This window comes from Hemicordylus capensis, chromosome 5, assembly GCF_027244095.1.
Source record: "Hemicordylus capensis ecotype Gifberg chromosome 5, rHemCap1.1.pri, whole genome shotgun sequence".
Taxonomy (NCBI): Eukaryota; Metazoa; Chordata; class Lepidosauria; order Squamata; family Cordylidae; genus Hemicordylus; species Hemicordylus capensis.
Window position 1 is genome coordinate 153,297,283 of NC_069661.1, and position 26,062 is coordinate 153,323,344.

A 26,062-nucleotide genomic window follows, 5' to 3' on the forward strand; every position below is an offset into this window, starting at 1 on the left:
GGGGAATTTAAGGAGCAAAAGGGCTGTGCAGATGAGGGAAGCTGAATCCTTCACTTCCCACAGCATAATGTCTTGTAGTCCCTCTCCTCAAGTAATTTTTTCTCAGCTAGGCTAACATCTGTTCGGAGCCCTGGCGAGGAGAGGAGTGTCTGCTGAGGGTAGGGGAAAGGGTTCTGTGCTTCTTACCTGAATGCCCCTTTTGCAGCTTAGGTCTACCATCTACCCCTGCTTTTTGTGTGATTATAGTAGATCTGATCACATTGATCTGCAGCTGCCATGTCTAGTTGGGACTTCACCAAGATGATTAAGCTACATCTGGTCTCTATCACATCAGGCAGCAGGTAGAGGCTCACAAGCATGAATGTTCTACCTGCTGTCTGATATGGTAGAGCTCAGACACAGGATTACTTCTTCCATAAGAACTAGGCCTTAGGATATGGAGCACAGCCTGATAATCTCTGGTTAATGTGTAACGAAGTGCAGCTTGGTTTTCCCAAATGCAAGGGATAAATTCCAGTCACTTATAACAGACTTTGATTTTATTGTGTTCTAGGGGACAGAATACAAAGTCGGCAAGTTTCCATTTGCTGCTAACAGCAGAGCTAAGACCAATGCTGACACAGATGGCTTGGTGAAGATATTAAGTCACAAATCAACAGACAGAATGCTGGGAGCTCATATTCTAGGCTCAGTGAGTATTGGATACAATCCTCTTGTATTGTAATGCTAGCTTAGGAATCTATCTATCTATCTATCTATCTATCTATCTATCTATCTATCTATCATCTATCTATCTATCTATAATAAGATCAGCAATTTTACATTAAGTTCTTTAAGAACTCTTAAGCAGACATTGTACAGACATGGTGATTTATTTTTTTCCAGTACACCCTGGAATATGGTCTTGTTAACTCTCTTTGGCTCAGTTCTTCATACTCTCCCCATCCTTGAGAAGGTCATTTCGGGTATGGGTCTCCGCCAACTGTTCTAGGGCACAGTAATTTAGGCATCCAGAAATTTGGTCTCTTTGTGATGACTTGAACCATACATAGTCTTCATGAGGGCAGTTGAAGTCATTAGTTACTGCAATACTCTCTTCTTTGGAATCCCCTCAATTTCTTTCTTTAACTCAATGTTAAATCTCCACATTTTGATCAGGAAGGCAATAGTATCTTCCTAGTAATAGATTGCTTTTCAGGCCTGGCATTACTACCCACAATGATGTTATGGAGAACTCTGGTGTCTTAAATATTCCAGTTCATCTCTCTTTGTCCCTACTGTAAAGTTTGTATCCAGAAACAACTATATGCCATTGGTTTTCTCCTTTCTACCAGGTTTCTGTTATGCCCGCCATATATATGTTCTCATTTGCAACCAAGCACTTCAGCTGCCCCATCTTGGCTTGGAGGCTTCTAGCATTTGCAAATAAATACTTATGTATTGTGTTCTCTTACTGTAGCAATTTAGGTATTTTGGATGCAGACTTTGTTTGTAGCACAAAAGCTTCAAAGTTTTCTGGTGGCTTTATGTCATTTTCAAGTTCTGAAGTGATCTTTGTGCTGTGATTTCCCATACCCTGTGCTTCTCAGTGTTAAGTTTTGACAGAGCCACACCAGTGACTAGTGGAATGCAATTCTTTAAAAAATAAAGGCAGCACCTGAAATATGCCATGCTCTTCAGAGCTGTGCTTGTTCAGTGAAAAAGTGCAGAGTTTGGTGTTGGCCACAAACTTCAGCATCCTAAGAACCTTAACTTTCATGTATTTTAAAGCAAGTATGTCACCCTTATTATGGCTCTGGAGATTGGCTTGAAGGTTGAGGCATGCCTCCAGAGCTCAGGAGGAGGGTCACTGCCCTGTGTAACTCATTGTCCTACTCGTGATTGGTAGGAGCAGAAAAAGTGTGATATTGGGCTTCAGTTTTAGGCAGTTTTAGTGTATTGGCAGTGTATCATTTGGACAATGGTTTTTCCTTTGACACTCTATGGATGTGAAAGCTGGACTTTGAAGAAGCAGGATAGAAAAAGTATTGATGCTTTTGAACGTTGGAGCTGGAGAAGACTTTTGAGCATACCATGGACAGCCAGGAAAACAAACAAATGGATCATAGAACAAATCAAACCAGAAATGTCACTTGAGGCACAAATGACCAGGCTCAAACTACTTCGGACACATTATGCAAAAACCTAGCTCCCTTGAGAAGTCCATAATGCTGGGAAAAGTTGAAGGAAAGAGAAGAGGACGAGCAGCAGCAAGGTGGATGGACTCTATCATGACAGCAATGAATGTACCACTGAGAGACCTAAAAGGCCAAGTTGAAGACAGATCATCCTGGAAATGATCTATGTGGTTGCCAAGAGTCAACACCGACTTGATGGCACTTAATCATCAATTGGTTAAACAGATTTAAAATCTTTTTAAAAATAAAATGCCTGTGATGAATTGGGCAGAAGATTAAAATAACAACACCCCCCCCCCCCGCTTTTGTACAAGTATTTACAAAAATGTGAGGGGCAGGCAGCGTCTTAAACGAGCCATTTCTTTTTCTCTCACACATAGGAGGAAATGTTTTTTCTAATATGGTGGCTGCTTTGATATGTGCCTATGTTGTCTCAGAACAGAGTTAATGCTTTTCTCTTCAGAACAATTTAATTCATGTGCAAATCTGATTGATTAAAGCTTGTATGACTAATTGAACAGCACTAAAATGAAATATAAATAGTTGTAAATATGCATACGTTTTTATAGATCACACAATTCAGCTTTCCTTGGTGTTATGTTTTCATTTTTTTTAATAAGCAGAGTACAGTCATCCTTATGTTTAGAGATGCACTCATATTGGCTTTTGTATTTATTACTTGCCTTACTATTTACAGGGAGCTGGAGAAATGATTAATGAAGCTGCTCTTGCAATGGAGTATGGAGCATCATGTGAAGATGTAGCCAGAGTTTGCCATGCACATCCAGTAAGTTGATGTGAGGTGTTTTAGATGTTCTGTAGCTTTATGTGAATTATTTGAGAATCCAGATATTTGCCGTGGTTTGTTTTGTTCTGCTTCTCTCCCTGTTCTTCAAGTTCCTCATTACTGTTTTCTTTCCCAACAGACTGTATCTGAAGCCTTCAGGGAAGCCAACCTAGCAGCATCATTTGGCAAAGCCATCAACTTCTAACGTGGAAGGAAATCCATAACTTTCAAAGCACATCTTCCTATGAAAACTGACTGAGGGCTTCGTGAAAGCTTGGTCTTTTGAATACTTCTGGGACTTAAGTGAACTTTTCTTTTACAACATGGTATTTAAACAAATAATAGGGGCTTGAGGAAAAAACATTGCCCAACAGCTGTATATTAAATATGTTTGCATTATTGCTAATTTGTACATTCTAAGTTTTGCAGAAGACAAGCTACAGAGATGACAATTTTAAGATTGTGGAGCACTGGAAGATTCCATCATGTACTCGGATGAAATACAATGCTGATATTATCTGGTGTTGCTGCTCTGTCTTTGCTAAGAAACTGATGCTCTCGTGTTGCGGCACTTCAAATACGCCACTGTCACCTTTTCACAAAGCTGCTGTGGTTGTGATTTTACTCAAAGGGATAGCAAGGGATTTCATCATACTATAACTTTTTAAAGCCTTCCCTGAAGGCTTCAGATACAGTCTGTTGGGAAAGAAAACAGTAATGAGGAACTTGAAGGACAGGGAGAGAAGCAGAACAGAAAAAGTTATTCTGAACGAAAGCTAAAACTGTTTTAGGCTATTCTTGGATAACTGTGCAGAATACTTGAAAAGTAGCAACATAAAACTGGTTTGACTGCACAAATAGCCATTTGTATCCAGGCATCTTTTTCATATTGAAAACATTTCTGGTGTAACAAAACTTTGTAAAAGAAAACTGAAACAATTGGTAATTTCACTTGAGAAGCTTCTTAGTAACATCATCTTTAAAATATCTCTAGTGTTAGTGAAAAATTGGAAGCAACTAAACAGTGACTACGTTTAGTTGTAATGCTAAACCATGGTTCAGTACTATATGCATGAGCTTAGAAGAGCTGTGGGTTTGTGCACTCCCCACTCCTTTTCTCTAGCACTGGAAAGGAGAGTGAATGGTTTTTGCTTTGACTTTACAACAGATTGCAGTTCTAAATGGATTGACTGATTGATAAATTTACATACTGCCTTTCATTAAAAAACAACCCAAGATAGTTCATAACAAAAAGCAATAAAATCTATGAAAATTAAAAAACATGTTCTATACAAATGCTGGGAGCTTCAGTTTAACTAACTACAGTTCAAACAAGTTGCTTAACTTGCAGTAAGTTAACAAGCTGTAGTTTCCAGAATGTATAAGTAATTCTTAAAAGTTTCCTTAGTGTATCTCTTTCTTCAAAGTTTCCCAGCTTAAGTAGGATTACTAAATTATATGAAAAACTCTTATGACAAGCTAGTTTACATTCTTGCGGGGAACATCTGTGCCACATGATATCCCAGGAGTAAGATACTAATAGGAAATAACTTTTCAAAAACATGACCTACCCCTTATTGTAATTGCTTTGGATCTAAAACAGAGTGTGTTCTGCACTATACCATTCTACAAATTCTTAAGAGTTTAATGCAGTGTAACTGTAGGCAGGTTCTAAAGCAGCTTCTCTTTATGCAAGAAACTTCACTTTTGAAATGGACAGCTGGCAGTTTTTGATACAGATGCTGCTCTGTATGCACAAGTTACCATATGAGCATTCCAAGAAAATAATGTAAACATCACATTTGAGATTACTGCAGTAGTAACTTGAGCATTGTTCATCTGTGCTGCTGTTCTCGTTTTTAGCATTACATTTTTAAATAGCCATAAAAAGAGCTTTTTTTTGTCACATGTTTTGCATTTTCAATACGTACACATTACACAAGCTGAGTCTTAATCAAAAACAGCTTGATGGTTCAGCCAGGCTAAAAAAAAGCAAATTTTGTGATTTGCTGAGACATATCAATGAGAAAGAAATGTTCAAATGAGAGAAGGCAGGAAACCTGAATGGTAGGATTTATTTATAGTCTTTTGGATTAATTGTGAGAGTTATCTGTTAATCTGAAGCTTTGTGATCATTCTGTGTAAAATATGCTTCCTTATTCATTGTTAAAAAGAGAGAAACTTGGAGAAAGGCCTCTTCTTAATGCCAAAAGATCTTGTTAGTTGATAGGTTAACTTTATCACAACTCTGAAGTATGGCAGAAACTCAGCTAGCTGTCTTAAAAGGTTTTGCTTTTTTCCTTCAATTTAGACACTTACATTCATCTTATATATTTGTGTTATTCCTCAATACCTCAAAAAAGCTTCAGATAACTTGGACCTCTAAGCCAGTGGCAGCATCAAAACTAGTAAATGCAGACAGGTTTCAAAGCTACTGTCTGTGTTTGAGGAGTGTTAATAAATAAATGCCTGGTGGCAGTAACACATGAAAGAGAAGGATGGGTGTTGTGTGTAGCAAATTCCTTCTAGTAAGAAGGTTCTGTGTACTAATGTATTTCTGTGAGGCATTTGGGCTCTTGAATTGCTGCCTTTAAGCTGTGGGACCCAGGTGCCTTACTCTCAGAGAGCAGCACTATGCCAATGCTGGGGGAAGAAACTGCTGATCACCTCTATTGCACAAGATGCCACCACTGCAGTGGAAGTATTGTAGCTTCCTGCTCAGAAGGGATATCAAGTGGCCTTTCTTGCAGGGATCTCCTGTGCTGCATGATATCCTAGAAACCCAAGTATGTAGTACACCACTCTGGGCTCCTTGGAGGAAGAGCGGGATATAAATGTAAAATAATATAAAAACATGATACCCAGTTTCGTAGTTGCTTTGGAACTAAACAAAGAGTTGCTAAAGCTGCCGAGCTACTGTTTGCTCTTCAACGGCCCATCCGCAACTACCTGCCTGTCGCCAGACCACCAGTAATGCCATCAAAGTAGATGCAGGGGCAAGCGAACGAGCTTCTTGCACAAAAGGACACCATGTCATCCTGTGTGCAGTATTCAGGACTAGAAAATGAAACCCTCTAAATCACAACTTTTTTTAAAAAAAATCCCATCTTTGGAGCTAAGCTTTTTATTAGCAGAGTACTTGAAAAGGGTTAATAAAACTCATTTGGGATAATGAAAGTAACATTAGTTAAATGAATCATACTTTGTTACAAAAGTACAGTTTTATTTGGTGAGCAGATTCTTTGGTTTTAAGATCATAACCTGATTAAAAACTAAATACCACCCTTAGTTTCCAGGCAGGTAGGCAGGCATTTTCTTCTATGACTCCCTCCACCCCTCCCATTCCCAGTTACTAGCAGGTGCTGTAGACTGCAGCTTTCTGGCTGATTGCCTGCAAGAGGCTGCGGACTGTTTCTTCCAGTTGCACCAATTGTTTGGCTTTGTCTTCCAGGACTCTTTGGTTCTTCTCGTAGGTGTTTTCCAATTCTGAAATGAAAGGGGACATTAGAGTTCAGTTATTCTACCAGCAAACCAAATGTGTGGGATGGTTTGAAGCAATGTAAATGGAGAAGTGGAGACAAATCAAGTCTCTCAGTACCAGCAGTTTGGCCTTTTTTGAAGAGAGAGAGAGAGAGAGGTTTCTTATAATAAATAATAAAAACAAGACCAGCTTTTGCTACATGATGTTTTATGTCACAGTGCAGGAGAGATGGGGAAGGAGTGCTCCATTTAAGCACACGATCTTTCTCCATGTTTAAAAACTTTTTTCCATAAGGAATCTTACCCTTGAGCAGCTGGAGTTTGTTGTTTGCTTGGTCCAAGAGTGCTTTAGCTTCATTCTGTAGTGCTTCTGCTTTTTTCCTGGCATCTGCAGACTCTCCTGTTTTTTTGGCAATTAAGTTTTCTAAAGTTTTATACTTGCCACTCACATCATTGTCTAGTACCTGTGGTTTGAGATGGGACAAAAGTGGCAATATTACTCAGAAGAGCAACAAACATTTTCATTGCTTTGACATCCTTCCCTTTCAATTACTGCTAAAATGCAACTGTGCTCTACTGAGCAGATTTCACTGTATCCACATCATAAACAAGCACTATGGAAAGGGCCTTTTGGTACAGTACAAAGTCTTGCCATTTTCCTTATCCCATGGGAAAGGCATCAGTTGTGAACCATCATTCCAAATGAGTCACAACTGGACCAGAGGGGATGCATTATTTTTGCAACTGAAAAGAATATTGGTGCTATCTCTGATAGTGGTTGATCTTTAGTTGGTAAATGGATCATGATACCAAAATGTCCTCTAATTGGAAATACTTCCTGCCATCACTGCTCTTAAATAGTAACAAACCAGCATCCCTTTATTTTATTATCTGTCTATAATATTTAATTCTCTTAAACATACCCATCGTTAATCCCATGTGTGGCAGCTCTTGCGAGAGTTTGCGAGCAGCTGCCAGAGGATAAATGATGGGGACAGGGGAAGAAAACAGCCATGGCGGCTGGCGGAGCCGTGCTGGCGGGAGGAGGCGGCCAGCCAGTGGAGCCACACTGGCAGGCAAAGCCACACCAGCAAGAGGAGGTGGGAAGCTGGCGGGCAAAGCCACGCCAGCAGGAGGAGGAAGCTGGCCAACTGGAGGAGGCGGTGGCAGGCCGGCGGGTGGGAAGTTAGGCGCTGGCGGCAAGAAAACGGTGGCAGAGAGCAGGAGAAAACGGCTGGGCCAAACTAGAGGCGCAGATGCTCTGCGCCTAGCCCAGCTAGTAAAATGTTATTTCAGATTCTAAAGTAAGGATGACTGTGGCCTAAAAAGAGGCTTTTCAATGTGTGTGATAGATCCACATTTCTCTTAGGAACTGCCTCTTTTTGGAGTAAGGAGTAAGTGTGTTTCGATAAGCAGATCTTTCACATCATTCATAGCCACCGTGCCGGTAAATCTGGTACCTGCAAGAGTGCCTGGGGGGTGTGGGGGAGAACTGGCTGGCTGCCATTAGTTGAAATACAACTTAAACGCCTACACACCTTACGAAAAGGCTCACTGAGAAAGACCTGCCTGCCTTTCCCAAGCATTCGGTTCTCTTCAGCTCCCTACCCCACTTCAATGTGTCATCCTCTCCCATCCTATCAAATCCAGCTTAGCTGCCTGGAGGGTCCCCAGAGGGCTTTTTTTTGGGGGGGGGGTGTCTTTGCTGCTGCTCTTAGCTATAGCAAGGCCACACACTGTGCTGCCACTGCAGTTGTTCGAACCACTTCCTTCTCTTTTTACCCACAGCAGCTTCTGCCTTAAGGATGTGGGGTGCAACAACCATGCCTTGATGAGGTCCTGTTTTCTCTCAGGCACATAGTTTGCATACTTCAGAGTATTTTTGGTCCCTGTTGTTCCACCTGTCTTGCCCACTTCCTTGCTCTGTGCAGGTTGGCTCCCTTTTTGTTGTGGCTCCTGTGGTCGGACAATTGCATTGCTACTGCCCTCTTCTGGCCATTGGTATTTTCACGCTTCCCCTGAAAAACTAGAGAAGAAGGGAGGAGCAGGAAGGCCCTTCTACATTCAGGTGTGGCTTCTTTCTGAAGCAATAACCACCATCCAATTTCTGCATGTCTTATTAGCTCTCTGGTGGTTTAGAGATCCAGTGTGTTTTCAAGATAGTTTCCCCGTGAGCATGCGTAGGGTGTGTGTTCCATTCACCCAAGGCAGAAGTTTTTACTTTTTTGGCTATCTGTTCCAGGTTGCTCCCCACCCCCTTCCCCCACCCAGCTAATTTGGGTTTCTGAGTACCATGAGGCACTTCTCTTCTTGGCATCGTCATCCTCCCTCTTGTGAGCCTAGGTGGCTTGGTGGTTAGTGTCTGCCTAGGTTTGGTACATCCCAGATTCAAAACTCTTTCTTCCATTTGTCTAACCCTAGATGCATTATGGAAAGATCACCTTCAAAGAAAAGCAAGTTGGTAAAAAATAAGACAGTACTTCCTGCTGTGCAGGCTGTTCCAGATTCTGACTGTCAGCCAGTCTCAGATTCTAACCTGCCTATGCAGCTACCTGCACAACCCAGCACAAATGCAACTTTAGATCAAATTCTGATACGGATCTGGAGCCACTAAATTATTTTTAAAGGTACTGTTTTTACTTTTGTGCTTTAGACTGAATGTTGTTCTTCCACTGCACCAGTTAGAGACAGAAAGTTCCTTCATCTTCCTTACTGCAGTTCCAGTGTATTATGGGTGCCTGGATCCTTGGGAATCTCATTGCCTTTTAGATCTGAGCAGCAGAGGCCTGAGAACAGAGCTGCACAACTTCAGCCCTCCAGCTGCTGCCAGACAACAACTTCCATCCTCTAACACAATGACCAAGAGTCAGGGATGACTGCAGTGAAACAGCAGCCGGAGGGCCAGAGTTGTACAGCCCTGCTCTGGAAGCTCTTCAGTTCCCCTCCTCTTTTGCAGAATCTCAGCACCTGGATGTGGAAGAGAGCATATGCCTCAAGCTCCAAAATTCTTACGGCTACCCCAACCCCTTCACTCTGTTTTTTGAGGCCATCCTGATAAGGTAACTCACCTCAGCAAGGTGCTATAGCTGTGCTATAACTTGTCACTGAATTGTAAAGCCTGCAAGGCTACCTTCATTGATAAGGCAGCGGCTTCTCTCACCAGATATTCTCATCCTCTTGGGGTGGGAGGATACTCTGCCCAATGATTACACTGACAGGGATGATGATACCTTGGATTCCAAGATGGCTATGTACTTTTCCTAGCACTCAACTATAATTTGATGTACAAATTCAAGGGAAAACTCTTACCATACAAGCTGGTACTGAAGGACATTGTTTCTCAAGCCTCCAAAATAAAGCCATAATTTCAAAAAGTCTTACTTTTTTAACTGTCTCAGTAGTTTGATTCACAGTAGCAATAGTTTCTTCAGCTGCTGTAATGTCTTCAGTGTTTGTAGCAGCCTTTTGTTTAAGCCTTTCCACGTTTTTTTCTAGTTCAGCAATACGCAAAGTAGCATTGTTGAGTGTTTCTTCTGACACTGCAGTTTCAGATTCAATCTAATAGGTAATAAATGAGAGCAATTAGACAAATATTTTAAAGCTACAGTGCACTAAAGACCCACTTCTTCAGCACTGTTTTCCAAATTTTAGATGTCTATGCATAACTTCTGGCTCTACAGACCTGTGTTTGCTTCTTTCTTCTTTTAAAAAGGCATTGTTTGAGTTTTTGAAGACATCAGAAACCCAAAAGGTTAAACACATCAATATAAAACAAGATAGTCCATTATTACTGTTATAAAAGACAGACATTTATACAGGGTTGATTACATTCATTTTCAGGAGTCTCCAGAAAGAAGACCAGGAACCAAACAATAAGACATTTGTCTGACCCATTACAAAGCCTGCATTCCTCAACTTTATATATGGTTTTTCAATCCAGTACCTTAGGGAGGACAGAACTTCCCCATCTCCTGGTCCAAACTATTTTAGCTGAGAGGAAGAGGATAAGGATATGTAGTGCATCTTTCTCCTAACCTTCACCATCACTTGCATTAGGTCAGACTTCTCTGCCTTTCTTTTCAAGTGAGATATACGGAGTAGATTATGCTTGTCAAGGTCAAATCATCATCACTGGAGTAAAGACCAATGGATTTTGACTCCTCATTCATCATCCCACCAACACCTTCATCTTTATGATGGAGGCATAAATAACTTATTTTCAATCCCCATAATTTTCTTGACAAGCCCAAATAAGATGGAAACTTTGCTTTTAAAAGGAACGTTATATTTCATTCTACTTGAGAACAAGTATAACTGAGTAAACCATGCACATTACAAAGGGAGCTGAAGGGAGCTTCAGCTCTTAGAGACAGCAGTGCAATTAACTCACAGATGTAAGCAGGTCTTGTGTTCCTTGGATATCTTTATCTGCCAGTTTGATGGCCTTTTCAGCTGCATTTTGGGCTTTTTCAGCTTCTTCCAGAGCCTCTTTCACCATGTCTGCAGTGACTTTAACATCTGTTGCACTTTTACTGAGGGATGGAAATGTATAAATAAATAAAAAAAATCTTTTTCTGAAAAAAAGATTTCCCCTCATTTCAGTGAGCACACAATAAGTGAACCAGGTCTGTGCCTTAAGAACGTAAGAACAGCCCTGCTGGACTGCCTGGGCTGCTCCTAAGGACTATCTGGTCCAGCATCCTGTATTCCACACTGGCCCACAAGATGCCTCTGAGAAGCCCACAGGCAAGAGCTGCGGAAATGTCCTGTTGCTCCCCTGCAACTGCTATTTAGAGGCATCTTGCCTCTGAAGCTGGAGGCGCCCTATAGACACCAGACTAGCAGCCATTGATAGACCTGTCCTCCATCTATTTGTCTAAGCCCCTTTTAAAGCCTTGAACAGTATAACCTGTTCAGACACTCAGAAAATCTCTTAGGATCCCACCAGACCTGGCCCAAGCCCCACCAACACTTGCAGCTGCATGACAAGCAGCTGCCACACTGACCTGTGTATTGTCAATATGTGACACGTATCCACATATTGGACTCTGTGCACCACATTCCAATCCTCTGTTCTCCCGCACCCCAGTCTTACCACACAAAGTATCCTCCCCCACCACCTTCCCACTTTCTCCTTATCCGGTGGTTGGCTGCATTGCTGCTGCTCCTCCTCCTCCTCTTATTTCATTCTGTTATGAAATACAGAACGCCTTTTCCCAAGGCAGAGGGTAGGGAACAGAACAGAAGTGTAGATGGACAGAATGGCAGGCTAGAGAGCTGGAATGGGAGAATAAGTGTAGTAGTGGCAGGGCAGGCCAGTGACAGAGCAGCCAGTGAGGCAGGAGGTGGAGGCAGGGCCCCCTCTGCCACCTGAGCCAGCTGCCTCACTGGGCCCCCTTAGTGAGCCAGCCCTGGCTTCCACTGCTCTAAGAAGACCTCCTGCGACAGAAAAAGTTGTAATATGGTACCTTGCTTTTTTAGCTTCATCTAACAGCATCTTTGCCCTTGCAATATCTCCAGCACTCTGCTGTAAGACAGTTTCAACATCAGAAAGGCTCTCCACCCGATCACGGATATTGTCTGCTAGTGTTTGTAGCTGCTCAGGTGTGCTGGGCATCTCCATGTTGAGCACTTCATTAGCAACAGCCTCGATGCTATCCAGATCAGCACTGTCTTCTGTTAAAGAGGGAAGTAAGTAAGTAAATATTTATTAATGGGACAGCTGGAGATGGGCAGCTCCCTTCGCTGTTTTATTCTACACTGAACAGCTAAATGGCAGCAGAACACAATATTCAGGAAACAGAAACTAGATGGCGCTAGTTTAAAGGTAAAGATTTTTCACCCTAGTCAGACCTGAAGAACGTTAGCTTTGACCAAGTTCCCAGATGTCCTAGTCCTTTTGGATCACCACCATGGTGGTGAATTCAAAAGAAAGGTTAACCAGATTATAATGGCATGTTTAAAAAAGCCACATCAACAATACAGGTAAGAATCAAGTCCTGGACATACAGTGAATGCTGATTACCACTCATGGTTGCATATCAAGTATATCTGCTGTTCACACTTCATTCTAAGACAAAGAGATATGAGGTAAGAGAACCTAATTTCTCAGGTCCTTTCTACTACATATTTAACTTATTTCAGTCTGTAATTAAGCAATCACATACTACTACGAATATTTATATACTGCTTTTCAACTAAAGTTCCCAAAGCAGTTTACACAGAGAAATAAATCATCAGGGTTGATTTGATTTAAATCAAACCAATTTAAATCAGGATTTAAATCGCTTCATAGAAGAAGTCAGTTTTAATAATTTAAATCACAATTTAAATCACTAGTCAGGAAGATTCTATTTAATCATTTTCTAATAAAAGCACATTCTTGTCTAATATAACCTTAATGCATATTCAGGGATAGATGTAGGTTTCATTTTTAGAAGGTAGGTATGCATTACACATCTCATAATGCTGCTTCATTTTGACAACCGGACTTTGCATTTCTTTGTGGCATGATTTGCATTCCGCACACATGCTTGTCTTATCCACAGGTATATGAATGAACTTCATTAAAATATTCCCCAATGGTGTCTCTTTTTAGGGCCTGCGGTCATGGTAGGTGTTTCCCTTCTACAAAGGAGGATGCTCACTGAAAATGTTTCCTCAGGACTGCATGAATATGTTCTACTCATTTTTGGTTTCAGTTGCTATTCCCCACCCCTGTCTCTTGCATTTATATCCAGATTCCTCCTCCAGGGCCAGGATAAGCACAGACTGTATTGAAGCGGGGCACTGATGTTGGGGGGCTTCTGCAGCCATGTGCTTGCCTGTGGCAGCAAGGCAAGAACTGTGGGGCCCCCAAGAGTCCCCTGCCCTGCCCCTACCAGTTCCTACTACGGTAGCAACTAGCCCTCGATCTCTCTTGGTGCAATGGGTGGCTGCATGGACCCAGCTGTGCCTGCCTCCTGAATCCCAGGCAGCCTGGTTGCTCTCAGCCGGGGTCTGCTGTGCACAGACTCTCTCCAGTCTCTCATGTGAGGAGAAGAGAGACTCTGCAGCCAGGCTGGATGAAATACACACACGAGGCAGGCAGCGGGGCGAGCAAGTGACAGAGAGTAGCTGGTTGCCTGGCTCTGACTGGAGTGCTGGATACATTAACTGCTCACTACTACAGAAGATGAATTGGGAAGTGAGAAAGGCAAAAGAAGCCACATAAACAAAAGTAAGCAAGAGTGCTGAGAAATCAAATGAAAAACGGGGAGGGAGAGATGAGGAAGATGAACGGGGCGGGGGGGCAGGCTGATGGCTGAAAGGGGAGATCATGAGAAAGGGGATGGGATGGGAGCTGGGGGAAGCAAGGTATGAAATGGTGAACAGAGGAGAGGGAAGGAGGGAAAGTAGGAGGAGGAAGGAAATAGCAAGTAAAGAGGGATCCAGCCAGGCACAACAAGAAAGGGAGGGGGAAAGGGAGAACATGACAGAGGCAGGTAGCGGTTCAGTGGAGTGGGGATGTTAAACCCTGGGATCTTGCAGGCTGAGTAATGCACTCAATAAGGGGCTAAAGCTGCTGAATAAATGATTTTTTAAAAGACTTGCTTCATAATAAGACTGTGCAAATCAGTTTATGCAAAAAAAAATTTTAAGCTGCCTTTCTCTCCTACAGTGTTCCCTTGAGTTTTTTTCATCGGTGCGTGGAGATGAGTTTGGTTCTGGGTGGCAGTATCAAGGCAGTGCGCATGCGCATGCATTCAGAGTGGGGCCTTGCTGATTCAACCTGGAAGGGATCTAAAATTAGCTGAGCGGACATCAAAAAAACTTGTGTGCATGCAAACATGCAAAAGCTGGGGTGTGGGGGTAATAGCCTGTCATTGATGAGGGAGGGGGCACCAATTTCTAGGTTGCATGGGGGCACCTGAACCCCTAGCACTGGCCCTGTCGTCCTCCTTAGATCTATCCCATCCCCACAAATCTCCATTCATTGCCCTTATTTAGCCTGATTCAGACATTATGCCGTATGCGTGTACAGACGTCTGTATATAACTGTAAAGGTAAGGTGTGCCGTCCAATTGGTGTCGACTCCTGGTGACCACAGAGCCCTGTGGTTGTCTTTGGTAGAATACAGGAGGGGTTTACCATTGCCATCTCCCACTCAGTATGAGATGATGCCTTTCAGCACCTTCCTATATCGCTGCTGCCCGATATAGGTGTTTCCCATAGTCTGGGAAACATACCAGCAGGGATTCGAACCAGCAACCTCTGGCTTGATAGTCAAGCCATTTCTTCGCTGCGCCATTAGGTGGCTGTACATAACTGTACCTGTACTTGGCATAATTTTAAAAGTAAACCTGGATACAGGTCCAAATTCAAATGCATGGTACAGATAGATTCAATTCAAATGCATGGTACAGATTGCAAGTGTACTGCTGTACCTGCCTTCATCCTAATATGTGAATGGCTGTACCTGTGTACACTGTACACTCATTGTATGATTGTTGAACATAACGTGTGAATGGGCCTAATGTCTTTTAGAGAGAAGGAGGGCTTGATTTTGTGTGGGTGCTGCATGAACACCACCTGCAGAATAGGACTGATAAGGTCTGTGATCTCTAATCCCCATATACAGCTGCTAACATGTTCATATAATATAATTAGAAGTTGTGATTAACATTCATGATGGTATCTTTGACCTAGGTTCTTTTGTTTTTAATAAATTGTTTTAATTAAAATCCAACTTAAATTAAAAAATCAGATTTAAATTTTTAGAATCCAATTTTTAAAAACAACAACATTGGTTTTTATCAGCTCTGTAAATAATAAATACATAAGATGGATCCTGGTCCCTAAAGGGCACACAATCTAAAAAGAAATGTAAGATAGACACCAGCAACAGCCACTAGAGGGATTCTGTATTGGGTTTGGATAAGGCCAGTTGCTTTCCCCCGTTAAATAAAGAGAACCACCACTTTTAAAAGGTGTCTCTCTGCTCAATTAACAGTTAGCCTGAGAAGTTAATGCAGGTTGAAGTGGCTATGCCTTCTCTCTAAACTCTAAAGGGTATAGACGACAAAAGATAGAATGTGAGCAAAGCACAACCCAGGAAGTGCTAGATAAACATTTCCATTTCTGCATATACTCTCTGGATGGGGTATAAATTTGATACATAAATAAATAAAAATAAAATAATGGCTGTCTATGCAAATACTGCATAGACATCTACAGTCACTGGGAGTGTACAGAGATGATGCTTCACAATAAAAAGGGAGCATGCAAAAACATCAATTTGGATGTGGTGAGAAGCGTTGAAGCAGAATTTTAAGCTGTTGCACATGCTCTGGGCCAGCAATTTTATAATGGTAGTAATGTATTCCTTCCTGTTCAAATAAGAGGTCTGCTTTATTGCCATTTTCTATCTATTGTAATCTCTCGTATGTATAAGGTTATATACATACTCTAAGATAATGACTTTTTCTACAGAAAAACAAAATACATTGATCCAGCTCACAGTAGTACCTTCTCACACACCAAGATCACTGATAAAGTCACTTCAACACTAACTGTATAGGTAATCTATACAGGCCTAAATTTTCAACCATGGAAACTAATTTTCTTATCTTCAGAGGATTTTTAAATAGCCATACAATCCTATAGTGTAATACACTAAGGGATTGTGTGACAAGTGAGTAGGGAAGTCATGGGGCTCTTGACTCCATTGCTTAGCTCCTAGGGGGAGAAGAAGAAGGGTCCAGGGAAGAAGCAGGCTGGACAGTCTGACCAGCAGGCCTGGGGAAGCACAGGAGCCTAGAAAAGGAGGTTTGGACTAAGAAGTGGTTTAGAGCAATGAGCATAAGAGCAGCTGGCACAGATGAGCAAAGGTGATTCACATACAGGTCTGGCACATCCGCTCCATTCTTTGACTGCAGTCTTTTAGTAAAAGCGGAGACTTTGCAGCTTTGAATATGATGGCTCAAGAAGAGGAAATTGTTATTCAGAACAGATACATATCAGTGGCCTATTAGAACAACCCTTACTCATCAGAAATTCTCTGATCTGTTTAATAAGGTTCCTCAGATCTTTGTTGCTCCTGTCCACTTGCTCCTTTGTGGCATTCGTTTTTAGCAGAACTTCTTGAGCATTCTGTTTTGCTTCATCTGCTCTCTGTTTTGCTTCTGAGACCTAAAACAAAAAAAGAGTAGATTTAAATTAAACATAATACTGAAAAATAAATACTGACAATACCATTAACTAGCATCAAACTGTGCAGAGAACACTTGAAATAATGCAGGAATCCACCATACCAATTTCTTCAACAGCCAAGGTATTGTGTGTAGATCCATTTAATCTAGATTTTTTAGGGCACTTAGGAAGAGTGTGCAACTGGAAGGAAGCAATTATTCAGGAAAAAATGTTTGTTTGCTTTTGTCTCAGACTTGCACAATCTGCTGTTTAATTTGTTTTCATTCTAACCATTAGTGTTTAAGCTACCTTTATAAGAGAAAGAATTACCATTTTGGAGAGCTGTTCAACTTCTGCCAAAGCACCAAGTATGTCTCTGTCGAAATCCATAGCTTTTTGCCAGGCATTGTGGGCCACAGTAACTAACCCATCACAGCCTGGGCCCCCACATTTCTTTTTTCCATCTTCGGTTCTGCAGCCCAGGCCCCCACATTCTGAATCAGCACAGGAAGCCCCAGGGGGAGCTCCACATGTCTGCAGAAGACAGGATCAGACACAGGAAAGAGTCAGGGATTATCAATCTTTCAAAACAAGAACAAGAGCCATTTCCTTGAGGCACTACCATTAGAGCAAAGCAGTTTGGAACAGAGCCTCCTGCTAATTTCATTTTGCTTTCTGGATGTGGTATCCAGATTGTGATGAAGGTCTAAAAGCTTCAAATGCTAGTGGAAAATATGTAGCTCTTTCCACTTCCTCTAACACCACTTTAAGCTAGTAATTAAGAGCCATCTCTCACTGTGGTAGTGTGGGAATTCCTTTCCCAATACAGTGAAATCTTCGCAGTGCACAGCTTAAGTTGTCTCCAATGTGTTGTATGGTATCTGCTTGTGTGTAGTTTCACACAAACCATATTGAACCAGCTTGCATCCCACCATGATTGCTGCAGAGCTGGGGCAAGGTGCAGAGGAGCATAAGCAAGCCTGGCACTCTCTTGGTCAGTCCAGCATCTGCTGATCTGGATTTTGTTTGGACCCAGGGAGAAGGGCGCCATGGAGCGCAAAGCTCCACTGCAGGCACTTTATCACTCGTGTGATATTCAGGTGAGACTGTTATTGGTTTTGTAATTCAGACAACTAGGATGTGTGTGTCGCTTTCTCCAATATCTGTCAAATTTAGGTATAGTTTGGTAATTTCCTGGAGAAAATGTCTAGAAAAAAAGCAGTTGGAATGAAGTTCTTTCATCCTGGAGATGAATCCCTGCATCAGACCTTTTTTTCTTCTTTTCCCTTTTCTTTTTTCTTTTGCCTTAAGGAGGAGATTATGCATAAACTAGTCAATTGTGCAGTTGCTTTAGTCATGACTGGCAACTAAATTTCAAATACGGCATGTAAGACTTCCTTTGGGCAGCACTAATATTTAAAGGTTAGCAATCTCCTTTTCACCTTACTTTCCCCACTTTGATTTGTTCATAGAAAGCAGTTCAAGTTTCCTCTTATCTGAATTAGGAATGTGCACGGACCGGTTCGGAGGCCATTCTAAAGGCCTCCAGACCGGTCTGGACACCAGGCGGTTCGGGGTTTGGGAGGGTAGGGTGGGGGGTTCCATTAAGGGCGGGGGGGGCTTTACTTACCCCTCCCGCGCTTTCCAGTTTGGCGCCGTAATTACTGAAAAAATCCCGGCGGCAGGATCCCTCGCCACCCGCTTCATTCAATGACATGGCTGGCTCCTCCGTGGTTAAAAAATCACCCCCTTGAAGACCCTGCTGCTGCCGCCGCCCCCTTGAAGCCCCCCTGCCGCCCCCTTAAATCTCGCCCTGGACCCGACCTCAAGTTAGCTAGAAACGGGCGGGCGGCGGGGGATGTCCTCCCGCCCCCTTCCTTCCTAAAGACTTTTGCAGACGGCAGGGAAGGGGGCGGGAGGACATCCCCTGCCACCCGCCCATTTCTAGCTAACTTGAGGTCGGGTCCGGGGCGAGATTTAAGCAGGCGGCAAGGGGGCTTTGCCATCCAGGAACCTAACCCCTTGTTTTCTATAAGCACAATGCCTAGTTACTCATGGTTTTGTTGCTTGTAGTAAGTGAGGAATGGAACCTCTGCAAATAACAAGGTTTGCCTGTATCAAAAGTCTTGCAGGCATAACCATCCATCCATCCACTTTATTACGGCCAACGGCCAAATAAAAGCAAGCATAACCAAATGGTCCAAGGCAGTGTAATTCCCAATCATTTTTTGCTCTACAAACCAGCCACCTAATTAGACTCTCTCTCCACTTGTATACCTAGCAGCATCCCTGTTATGCAAGACGAAATCTGTGGTCTCCATCACTTTCTGTCTTGTTGTGAAAGAAGGTTCCATTTCTAGCTACTGGGAAACTAGGAGATCATTTACTCCTGGAGAAAGGAGAGAACAGAACAACCCAGCAACCAGAAGCTAATGTGGCCTTCCTTTCCTCATAATCTACAACTATGGGCATTAATTACATCAGCCCTGTCTCAGAGCCCTGATAACACCCAAATCTATTTCTCCATGTCAACATCATCAGGAGAAGACGCAACCTCCCTCAATGCCTGCCCGGAGGGAGTGATGAGCTGGAAGAGCGATGACAAACTCAGACTGAATCCAGATCAGATGGAGGTACCTATTGCGTGGGGTTGAAACTCAGGAGACATTTTTGATCTGCCGGTTCTGGATGGGGTCACACTTCCCCTGAAGGAACAGGTACACAGTTTACCAAACCTCTCCCTAGTGTCTCAGATTGAGGCAGTGGCCAAGGGTGCTTTCTATCAGCTTTGGCTGGTATGTCAGCTGCACCCATTTCTTGAAATAAACCATCTCAGAACAGTAGTACATATGCTGGTAACCTCCAGACTTGACTACTACAATGCGGTCTATGTGGGGCTGCCTTTGTACATAGTCTGGAAACTGTAGTTGGTACAAAATGCGGCAGCCAGGTTGGTCTCCAGGTCATCTTGAAGAAACCATATTACTCATAAAAGAACTGCACTGGCTCCCAATAAGTTTCTGGGCAAAATACAAGGCACTGGTTATAACCTACAAAACCCTAAACAGCTTAGGCCCTGGGTATTTAAGAGAACATCTTCTTCACTATGAGCCCCATCACCCTTTGAGATCATCTGGAGAGGTTTATCTGCAGTTGCCACCAGTTCGTCTGTGGCTACACAAGGACGGGCCTTCTCTGCTGCTGCCCCAAGACTCTGGAATGAGCTCTCTGCTAAAATAAGAGCCTCCCCAACTCCAACAACTTTTTACAAAGTCTTTAAAAACACATTTATTCACCCAAGCTTTTTAACTAGACTTGTGGTTTTAAACTGTTTTAAGGTTTTAATTTCTGTATGTATTAGTTTTGTTTTGCTGTAAACCGCCCAGAGCCAGAAGTTTGGGGCAGTGCACAAACCAACAAGCTGACCTCCTCATGCAGCTTGGCAAGTAGCAAAGGAACCTTCCTAAATCCAAAAGAAGTAGCAAACTGTGCACAGCTGTTGTTACTGGGATCGGTATTGACTTGATCCTGGTAATGACTGTATCCTACATTGAGCCAAGATATTCCCCTTAGGGGATGGAGCCTTTCTGGGAGGAGCATCTAGGCTCCAAGTTCCTTCCCTGGCATCTCCAAGATAGGGCTGAGAGAGATTCCTGCCTGCAACCTTGGAGAAGCCGCTGCCAGTCCATGTAGACAATACTGAGCAAGATGGACCAATGGTCTGACTAAGTAAATGGCAGTTTCCTATGTTCCTAATTTAGATGTATCAGCTCAATGCATCAGGGTGGGGGGGTAAGGGACTTACCTTTAATGAAGATCCATCTGTCCCTGAAGAAAATGGGTTTTCTGGAAAGCAGCCACCGCGCCTTTCCTTACATTGTCTTGCCCTAGAATGCACCAGGCCAGGAAGCAATGTAAGGAAAGGCAGCAATTTGAATCACTGCTGCTGCCTTCTTCTGGGTAGCCCATTTCTTTGGGGTCAGACAGATCTTCATTAAAGGTAAGTTCTCCCACCTACCAAGAATATCCAATGCAATGCCAACAGAGTGTGGCATTGCATCAAATAGACTACCTACCAATACTGTGGACATTTTAAAACTGGAATCCTTTCCAGTGGAAAATGCATTGATAGGGTTTGCATCACTTCAATTCTATTCAAGTGCACAAAAAGTTAAGCATTTGGTACTGATAAAAGAATTTCATTTTCTGAGAATCCCAACTTACTTACTTCCTAAAATCAAGTTTCTAACCCTTACAGCTGCCAAGATAGTTACAGACAATGCCAGGTGAATCTCAAAAGCCACATGGGCTTGTGGTTAGGAGGGTGGGGTCTCAATGCCAAGTCCATAAACTGCCAAGTAAAAGCCCTCAGTGGCTTAGGGCCAGTCTACCTGAAGAAGTGCCTGCTCCGATATGTTCCTGCCTGTTCTTTAAAGTCATAATCAGAGGCTCTCCTCTGGGTGCCACTGCTCACAGTGGCATGATGAGTGGCTACCAAGGAGAGAGAGCCTTCTCAGTAGTGGCCCCCAACTATGGAATACCACTCCCTAGGGTAGAAGACCTGGAGTCTTCTTTGCATATGTTTAGGTGTTGGGCTAAAATCTCCTTATTCCAGCAAGTTTTAAAATTGTAATTGCTGGCTATCCTGAATTCTGTTGGCTCTGAATCAGCTTACTGGCTGTTTCAAAGCTGGTTTTCAATGTTTTATTAGAGTTGTTTTCTTTTTGTCTTTTATTATTTTAGATTTTGGTTTTAATGTTTGTTCTTTCTGTAAACCACAGAAACCACAATGTAAACATTGGTCAGTTGAATGATAGATAAATGTAACAATTCTGTGCCCTCTCATAGTCAATACAGAACAAAATATGCAAATATGTTTCTAGTTGAACAGAATGCATAGAATCTCTAAGAGGGTTACATCATTACTGTATCTTTAAAAGGATGTATTGGCTCCTATAATCCACTACAATCTGCCCAGTATAGTTCTCTTCTCTCACCAACCTATTTACATGCAGTAGCATCCACTTCTGCTTTTATCACCACACATCTTTTTTCTGAAGCCATCACCCCTATACTGAAAAACTCTGTGTACCTTCTCAGCCACTTCTGAAAGATCCAGACTTTGCAGTTTGCCTGCAAGTTCATCCAAGAGACGCGACTGCTCCTCTTGCTTAGCCTTGAACTTCGCCTCTGTCTCATTGATTAAACTTTCCACTTCCAGGCGCATTTCAGCAGACTGCTCTACTACACTGCCAGGAAGCAGAGTAGATGCATTGGCTCTCTTTTCTGCATCCAAAGACATTTGGAAATATTTGGTGATGCTGTCCAAGGCTCCTGCACAAATTAAATGTGACAACTGTTAAACATTCATGCCTGTCTAACGATGATAAATACTGAAAGAAATATACATGCACAGGAAGCCTAGCTGATGACAAAGCTAACAAAAAGGTACAATTGTATTTGTTTCTCAAGTTGCATGTGATATATTCTTGCATACAAGTACAATTGCATATAATATATTATCTTCATAGCCTTTTCCTGGTGAGTGATGAGAGGGTCCATACACTTATACAGAATTAAGCATGCAAGTCCATTGGGCCATAATTCAATGGAGCACATGGCTTGCATGGAGAGAACCCAGATTAATTGCCTAGGATGTCCAAGTAAAAAGGATCTCAGGTGCACAACTGGGAAAAGCCTTTGCTGAGACAGTGGAGAGCCATTGCCATGTGAAGTAGACTGCAGAAGGTGAGACAACAGAAGTTAGAAGACAGTAGACATGTGAAGGAGAAGGAGCAATTATCAGATTCATATGTTCAAACTGATGGGCTTAAATGATCCTCACTTTGATTTGCAATCAATTGCCCATATCCAGTTACGGTCACACATGCAGAGAAGCAGCTTCTCTCTAGCTGATGAGGAAGTATCCCACCATAGCAAACAGAAGATATTGTACTCTTTTGCCTCACATTGATATTTTAACATTATATGTAGCTGGGAATAACAAAAGCTATGCCCAGAGTTAAATTTGTATAATAGGCATGAGAAACAGATGCAAGTATGAAATGGAGAAATAAGAAGCAGCCCTAAAAGTGACAATACAGCAGTTACTTGTACAGATGTCCGTCTTGACAACAGATTATAACCGAATCGTCCCCCAGGAAATTTAAAGATATGATTCAGCATCAATTAAGTGTTTTTAAGTCCCATTGATTTCAATGGAAGAATTAAGCACAAACTTATATTTGTCATGCTGAAATCAATGGGACTTACAAGTGAACTTTGAACCTATATGAACATATGAAGCTGCTGTATAAAGATACAGAGCATTGTTCTATCTAGCTCAGTACTGCCTACTCTAACTGGCAGTGGCTTTTCAGAGTTTCAGGCAAGGATCTTTTCCCAGCCCTATCCGGATATGTAAGGATTGAAACTGGGATCTTCTGCATGCAAACGTTTATTGTAAACTGCCCAGAGGTGTGAGTTTTGGGTGGTATACAAATAGGCTACATACATATGCTAAACAAACAAACACACACAAAGAAACAAACAAAGCATGTGCTCCAGCACTGAGCTACAGCCCCATGCACAACTGTAAATGGATTGTATCCCAATGGTTTTCAGAATGTGACTGATTAATTGATTAAGTGCTGTCAAGTCGGTGTTGACTCTTAGCGACCACATAGATTCTCTCCAGGATGATCTGTCTTCAACTTGGCCTTTAAGGTCTCTCAGTGGTGCATTCATTGCTATCATAATCGAGTCCGTCCACCTTGCTGATGGTTGTCTTATTCTTCTCTTTCCTTCAACTTTTCTCAACATTATAGAATTCTCAAGGGAGCTGGGTCTTTGCATAATGTGTCTGAAGTATGATAGTTTGAGTCTGGTCATTTGTGCTTCGAATGACAATTCTGGTTTGATTTGTTCTATGATCCATTTGTTTGTTTTCCTGGCTGTCCATGGTATACTTAAAAGTCTTCTCCAGCACCAAAGTTCAAAAGCATCAATGTTTTTTCTGTCTTGCTTCTTCAAAGTCTAGCTTTCGCATCCATAGAGTGTCACGGGGAAAAACATTGTCCGAACGATTCTGCTCTTTGTAGGTGTAGACACGTCACCGCATCTAAATATCTTTTCTAAGGCATTCATTGCAATCCTACCAAGTGCTAGTCTGCGGTGTACTTCTTGACTGCTGGATCCTTTACTGTTGATGGTCAGTCGTAAAAGGCAGAAGCTAACCACCACTTCAATGTCTTCATTGTCAATTCTGAGGCTGGTTGCTGTACCCGTTGTCATTAGTTTAGTCTTCTTTACATTTAATTGTAGTCCCATATTTTCACTGTGCTCCTTGACTTTCATTACTAGAGCTTGCAGATCATCTGCATTCTCAGCTATCAGAGTGGTGTCATCAGAGTAGCGCAGGTTATTGATGTTGCTTCCTCCAACTTTAAAACTACTCTCATCTTCTTCCAATTCAGCTTCTCTCAGTATATGTTCAGCATATAAATTGAATAAAGAAGGAGAAAGTATACGGCCTTGTCTTACTCCCTTGCCGATCTGGAACCAGTCTGTTTCACCATGTTCTGTCTGGACTGTGGCTTCCTGCCCTGTGTATAGGTTTCTCATGAGAACAATGAGATGTTCTGGGACACCCATTTTCCTAAGGATATTCCACAACTTGAGATGGTCGATGCGATATTCTGTAGTCAATAAAGCACATATTGACTTCTGTCTGGTATTTTTTGGCTTTCTCAATTATCCAACGTGCATCAGCAATGATGTCTCTTGTTCCCCGGCCTTTTCTGAAACCAGCTTGAACTTAGGGCTCTAATCTGCATTGGAAGATCCTGAGCATTATTTTGCTAGCATGTGATTTCAAAATGTAGCACAAAATATATTGGTTAAGGATTTTTCTCCCTTTTCTGATTAAACACACACACACAAAAGCAAGAAACCAAACTCGTCCACAATCACTGACCCCGAACATCAGAGATTTTTATGAACTCCAGTTGTTCTGCAAGTTCTTTGACAACATTGTCTAGGCTCTCTGCATCTGCCTCCAGGGCATTCAGTCGAGTGTCTGTGTCATTATGTTCTGCGGCCACTTTGGATACATTTTCTTCTATTTCGGCTATCTTCTCTGTAACATCTGCTTTTAGCTTCCTGTGAACCAAACAGAACTCAAGTTTACTGTAATAGAACAATTGGCCTTGAAATTTAAAAAGAAGATAGGTTAATTCCTTCCTTCCTTCCCCAGTTATGTTGCACATTATTTTGTAACAACTTCCCTACCTAAAGAACATACACATGGTATGGGTATAGGCTCTGTATATGGAACCAAGAACTCTTGAATAGGCTGGGTCCCCAATTGTTTGTACAGTTTGAACAGGGTTGTTTGACAAGTTTGCCTAATGTGCATGGGAGACATGGGTGGGGCCAGCAGGTAACATAATGTGATCAGTTATTTAGAATACAAAGAATCTACTTCATTTTCAGGTTTGTACCTGTCAAGTTGAACATAGCGTAGCCTCAAGGGTTACATGGCCAGGCTATGGTCACTTGGTATAACATTAGAAGAGACAGCTTCAGAGTTTTCTTCCAGCTTGCTAATGTCAGAAAGACACCTTGATTGCCCAATTTCCTCCACTGTGCATCATTCAGGAATTTATTCCCTCTGCAAATACAGGCTGGATGGAGAGAAATGATGTTTGAGATTGTATGATAGGCTTAAATACTGTTCCGGAATTGGATGATGAAGGGATGCTGCACTAAACACTTTTTTCTAAGGCTGTATGTATATGAGGAACTGGTTGAGTCATGACAATTGCTATGTTGCCTTTGTTTCTTAAATACTCTTTTGCATATTTTTCTGTGGAATTTTCTGTTGAATGCTGTGAAAATGCTTAAAGGTCCATTGAAAAATTAAAAAGTGTAATAGTATGATGTAGGATAGAGCAGCCAAACCCCCAAAAACAGTGTAAAAGAAAATAATACCCAGAGAGAGCTTTTTGCAGGTCTAATCCATACAGGATTTGCCTATAATTTGGCAGTCTATTATTTTCCAATAATAGACTGCCAAATACAGAAGTAATGCATGCCTTGTGAACCAACATTTTGCAAGACTCTGCTGTGGTAGGCTGCCAAGCCTCACATTTTGAAACATTCTTTGAAGCTACAATTCATATCTTTTGAAATCCACATAAAGCTCAACACTTCTTAACTGATAAAGTACAAATCAGGGTGGGTACAACTTATGCCTAGACACCTTCAGCAGTATTACACTTTCATATTAGCATTTGCAGGGAAAGCTTCTAGTGCAGGGATTTTTCCAGCTGTGTTCCAGGGAACCCTAGGTTTCTTTGTGAGCCTATCAGAGGTTTCTTAATAAAAGTATCAGCAATGATAAACAAGCTGCCCTAGAAAACAGCTTGTTTGCCGCCCTAGCCACTAC

The 26,062-nt window shown here is 42.1% G+C and overlaps 2 protein-coding genes across 3 annotated transcripts in view; one reads left to right on the forward strand and one right to left on the reverse strand.

Annotated features, from left to right (window-relative positions):
* Window positions 1–3,481, forward strand: part of DLD (dihydrolipoamide dehydrogenase) — a 41,747-nt gene extending 38,266 nt beyond the window's left edge. The window contains exons 12-14 of the mRNA XM_053252958.1: window positions 554–691; window positions 2,875–2,964; window positions 3,104–3,481. Coding sequence (XP_053108933.1) covers window positions 554–691; window positions 2,875–2,964; window positions 3,104–3,169 — 294 coding nt within the window. The 3' untranslated portion in view covers window positions 3,170–3,481. The remainder of the gene's footprint in view (window positions 1–553; window positions 692–2,874; window positions 2,965–3,103) is intronic.
* Window positions 3,482–5,021: 1,540 nt separating this feature from the next.
* The window catches only part of LAMB1 (laminin subunit beta 1), a 118,411-nt gene continuing 97,370 nt past the window's right edge, over window positions 5,022–26,062 (reverse strand). The window contains exons 26-34 of one of the 2 annotated variants that reach the window (XM_053252956.1): window positions 24,590–24,774; window positions 21,707–21,948; window positions 16,945–17,148; window positions 16,470–16,614; window positions 11,913–12,120; window positions 10,835–10,976; window positions 9,826–10,002; window positions 6,749–6,908; window positions 5,022–6,450 (exon numbers count right to left, since the gene is read on the reverse strand). In XM_053252956.1, the coding sequence (XP_053108931.1) occupies window positions 6,317–6,450; window positions 6,749–6,908; window positions 9,826–10,002; window positions 10,835–10,976; window positions 11,913–12,120; window positions 16,470–16,614; window positions 16,945–17,148; window positions 21,707–21,948; window positions 24,590–24,774 (1,597 nt within the window). In that variant the 3' untranslated portion in view covers window positions 5,022–6,316. Of the gene's footprint in view, window positions 6,451–6,748; window positions 6,909–9,825; window positions 10,003–10,082; window positions 10,977–11,912; window positions 12,121–16,469; window positions 16,615–16,944; window positions 17,149–21,706; window positions 21,949–24,589; window positions 24,775–26,062 lie in introns of those variants that run through there. The other variant, XM_053252957.1, reaches the window with a different exon arrangement.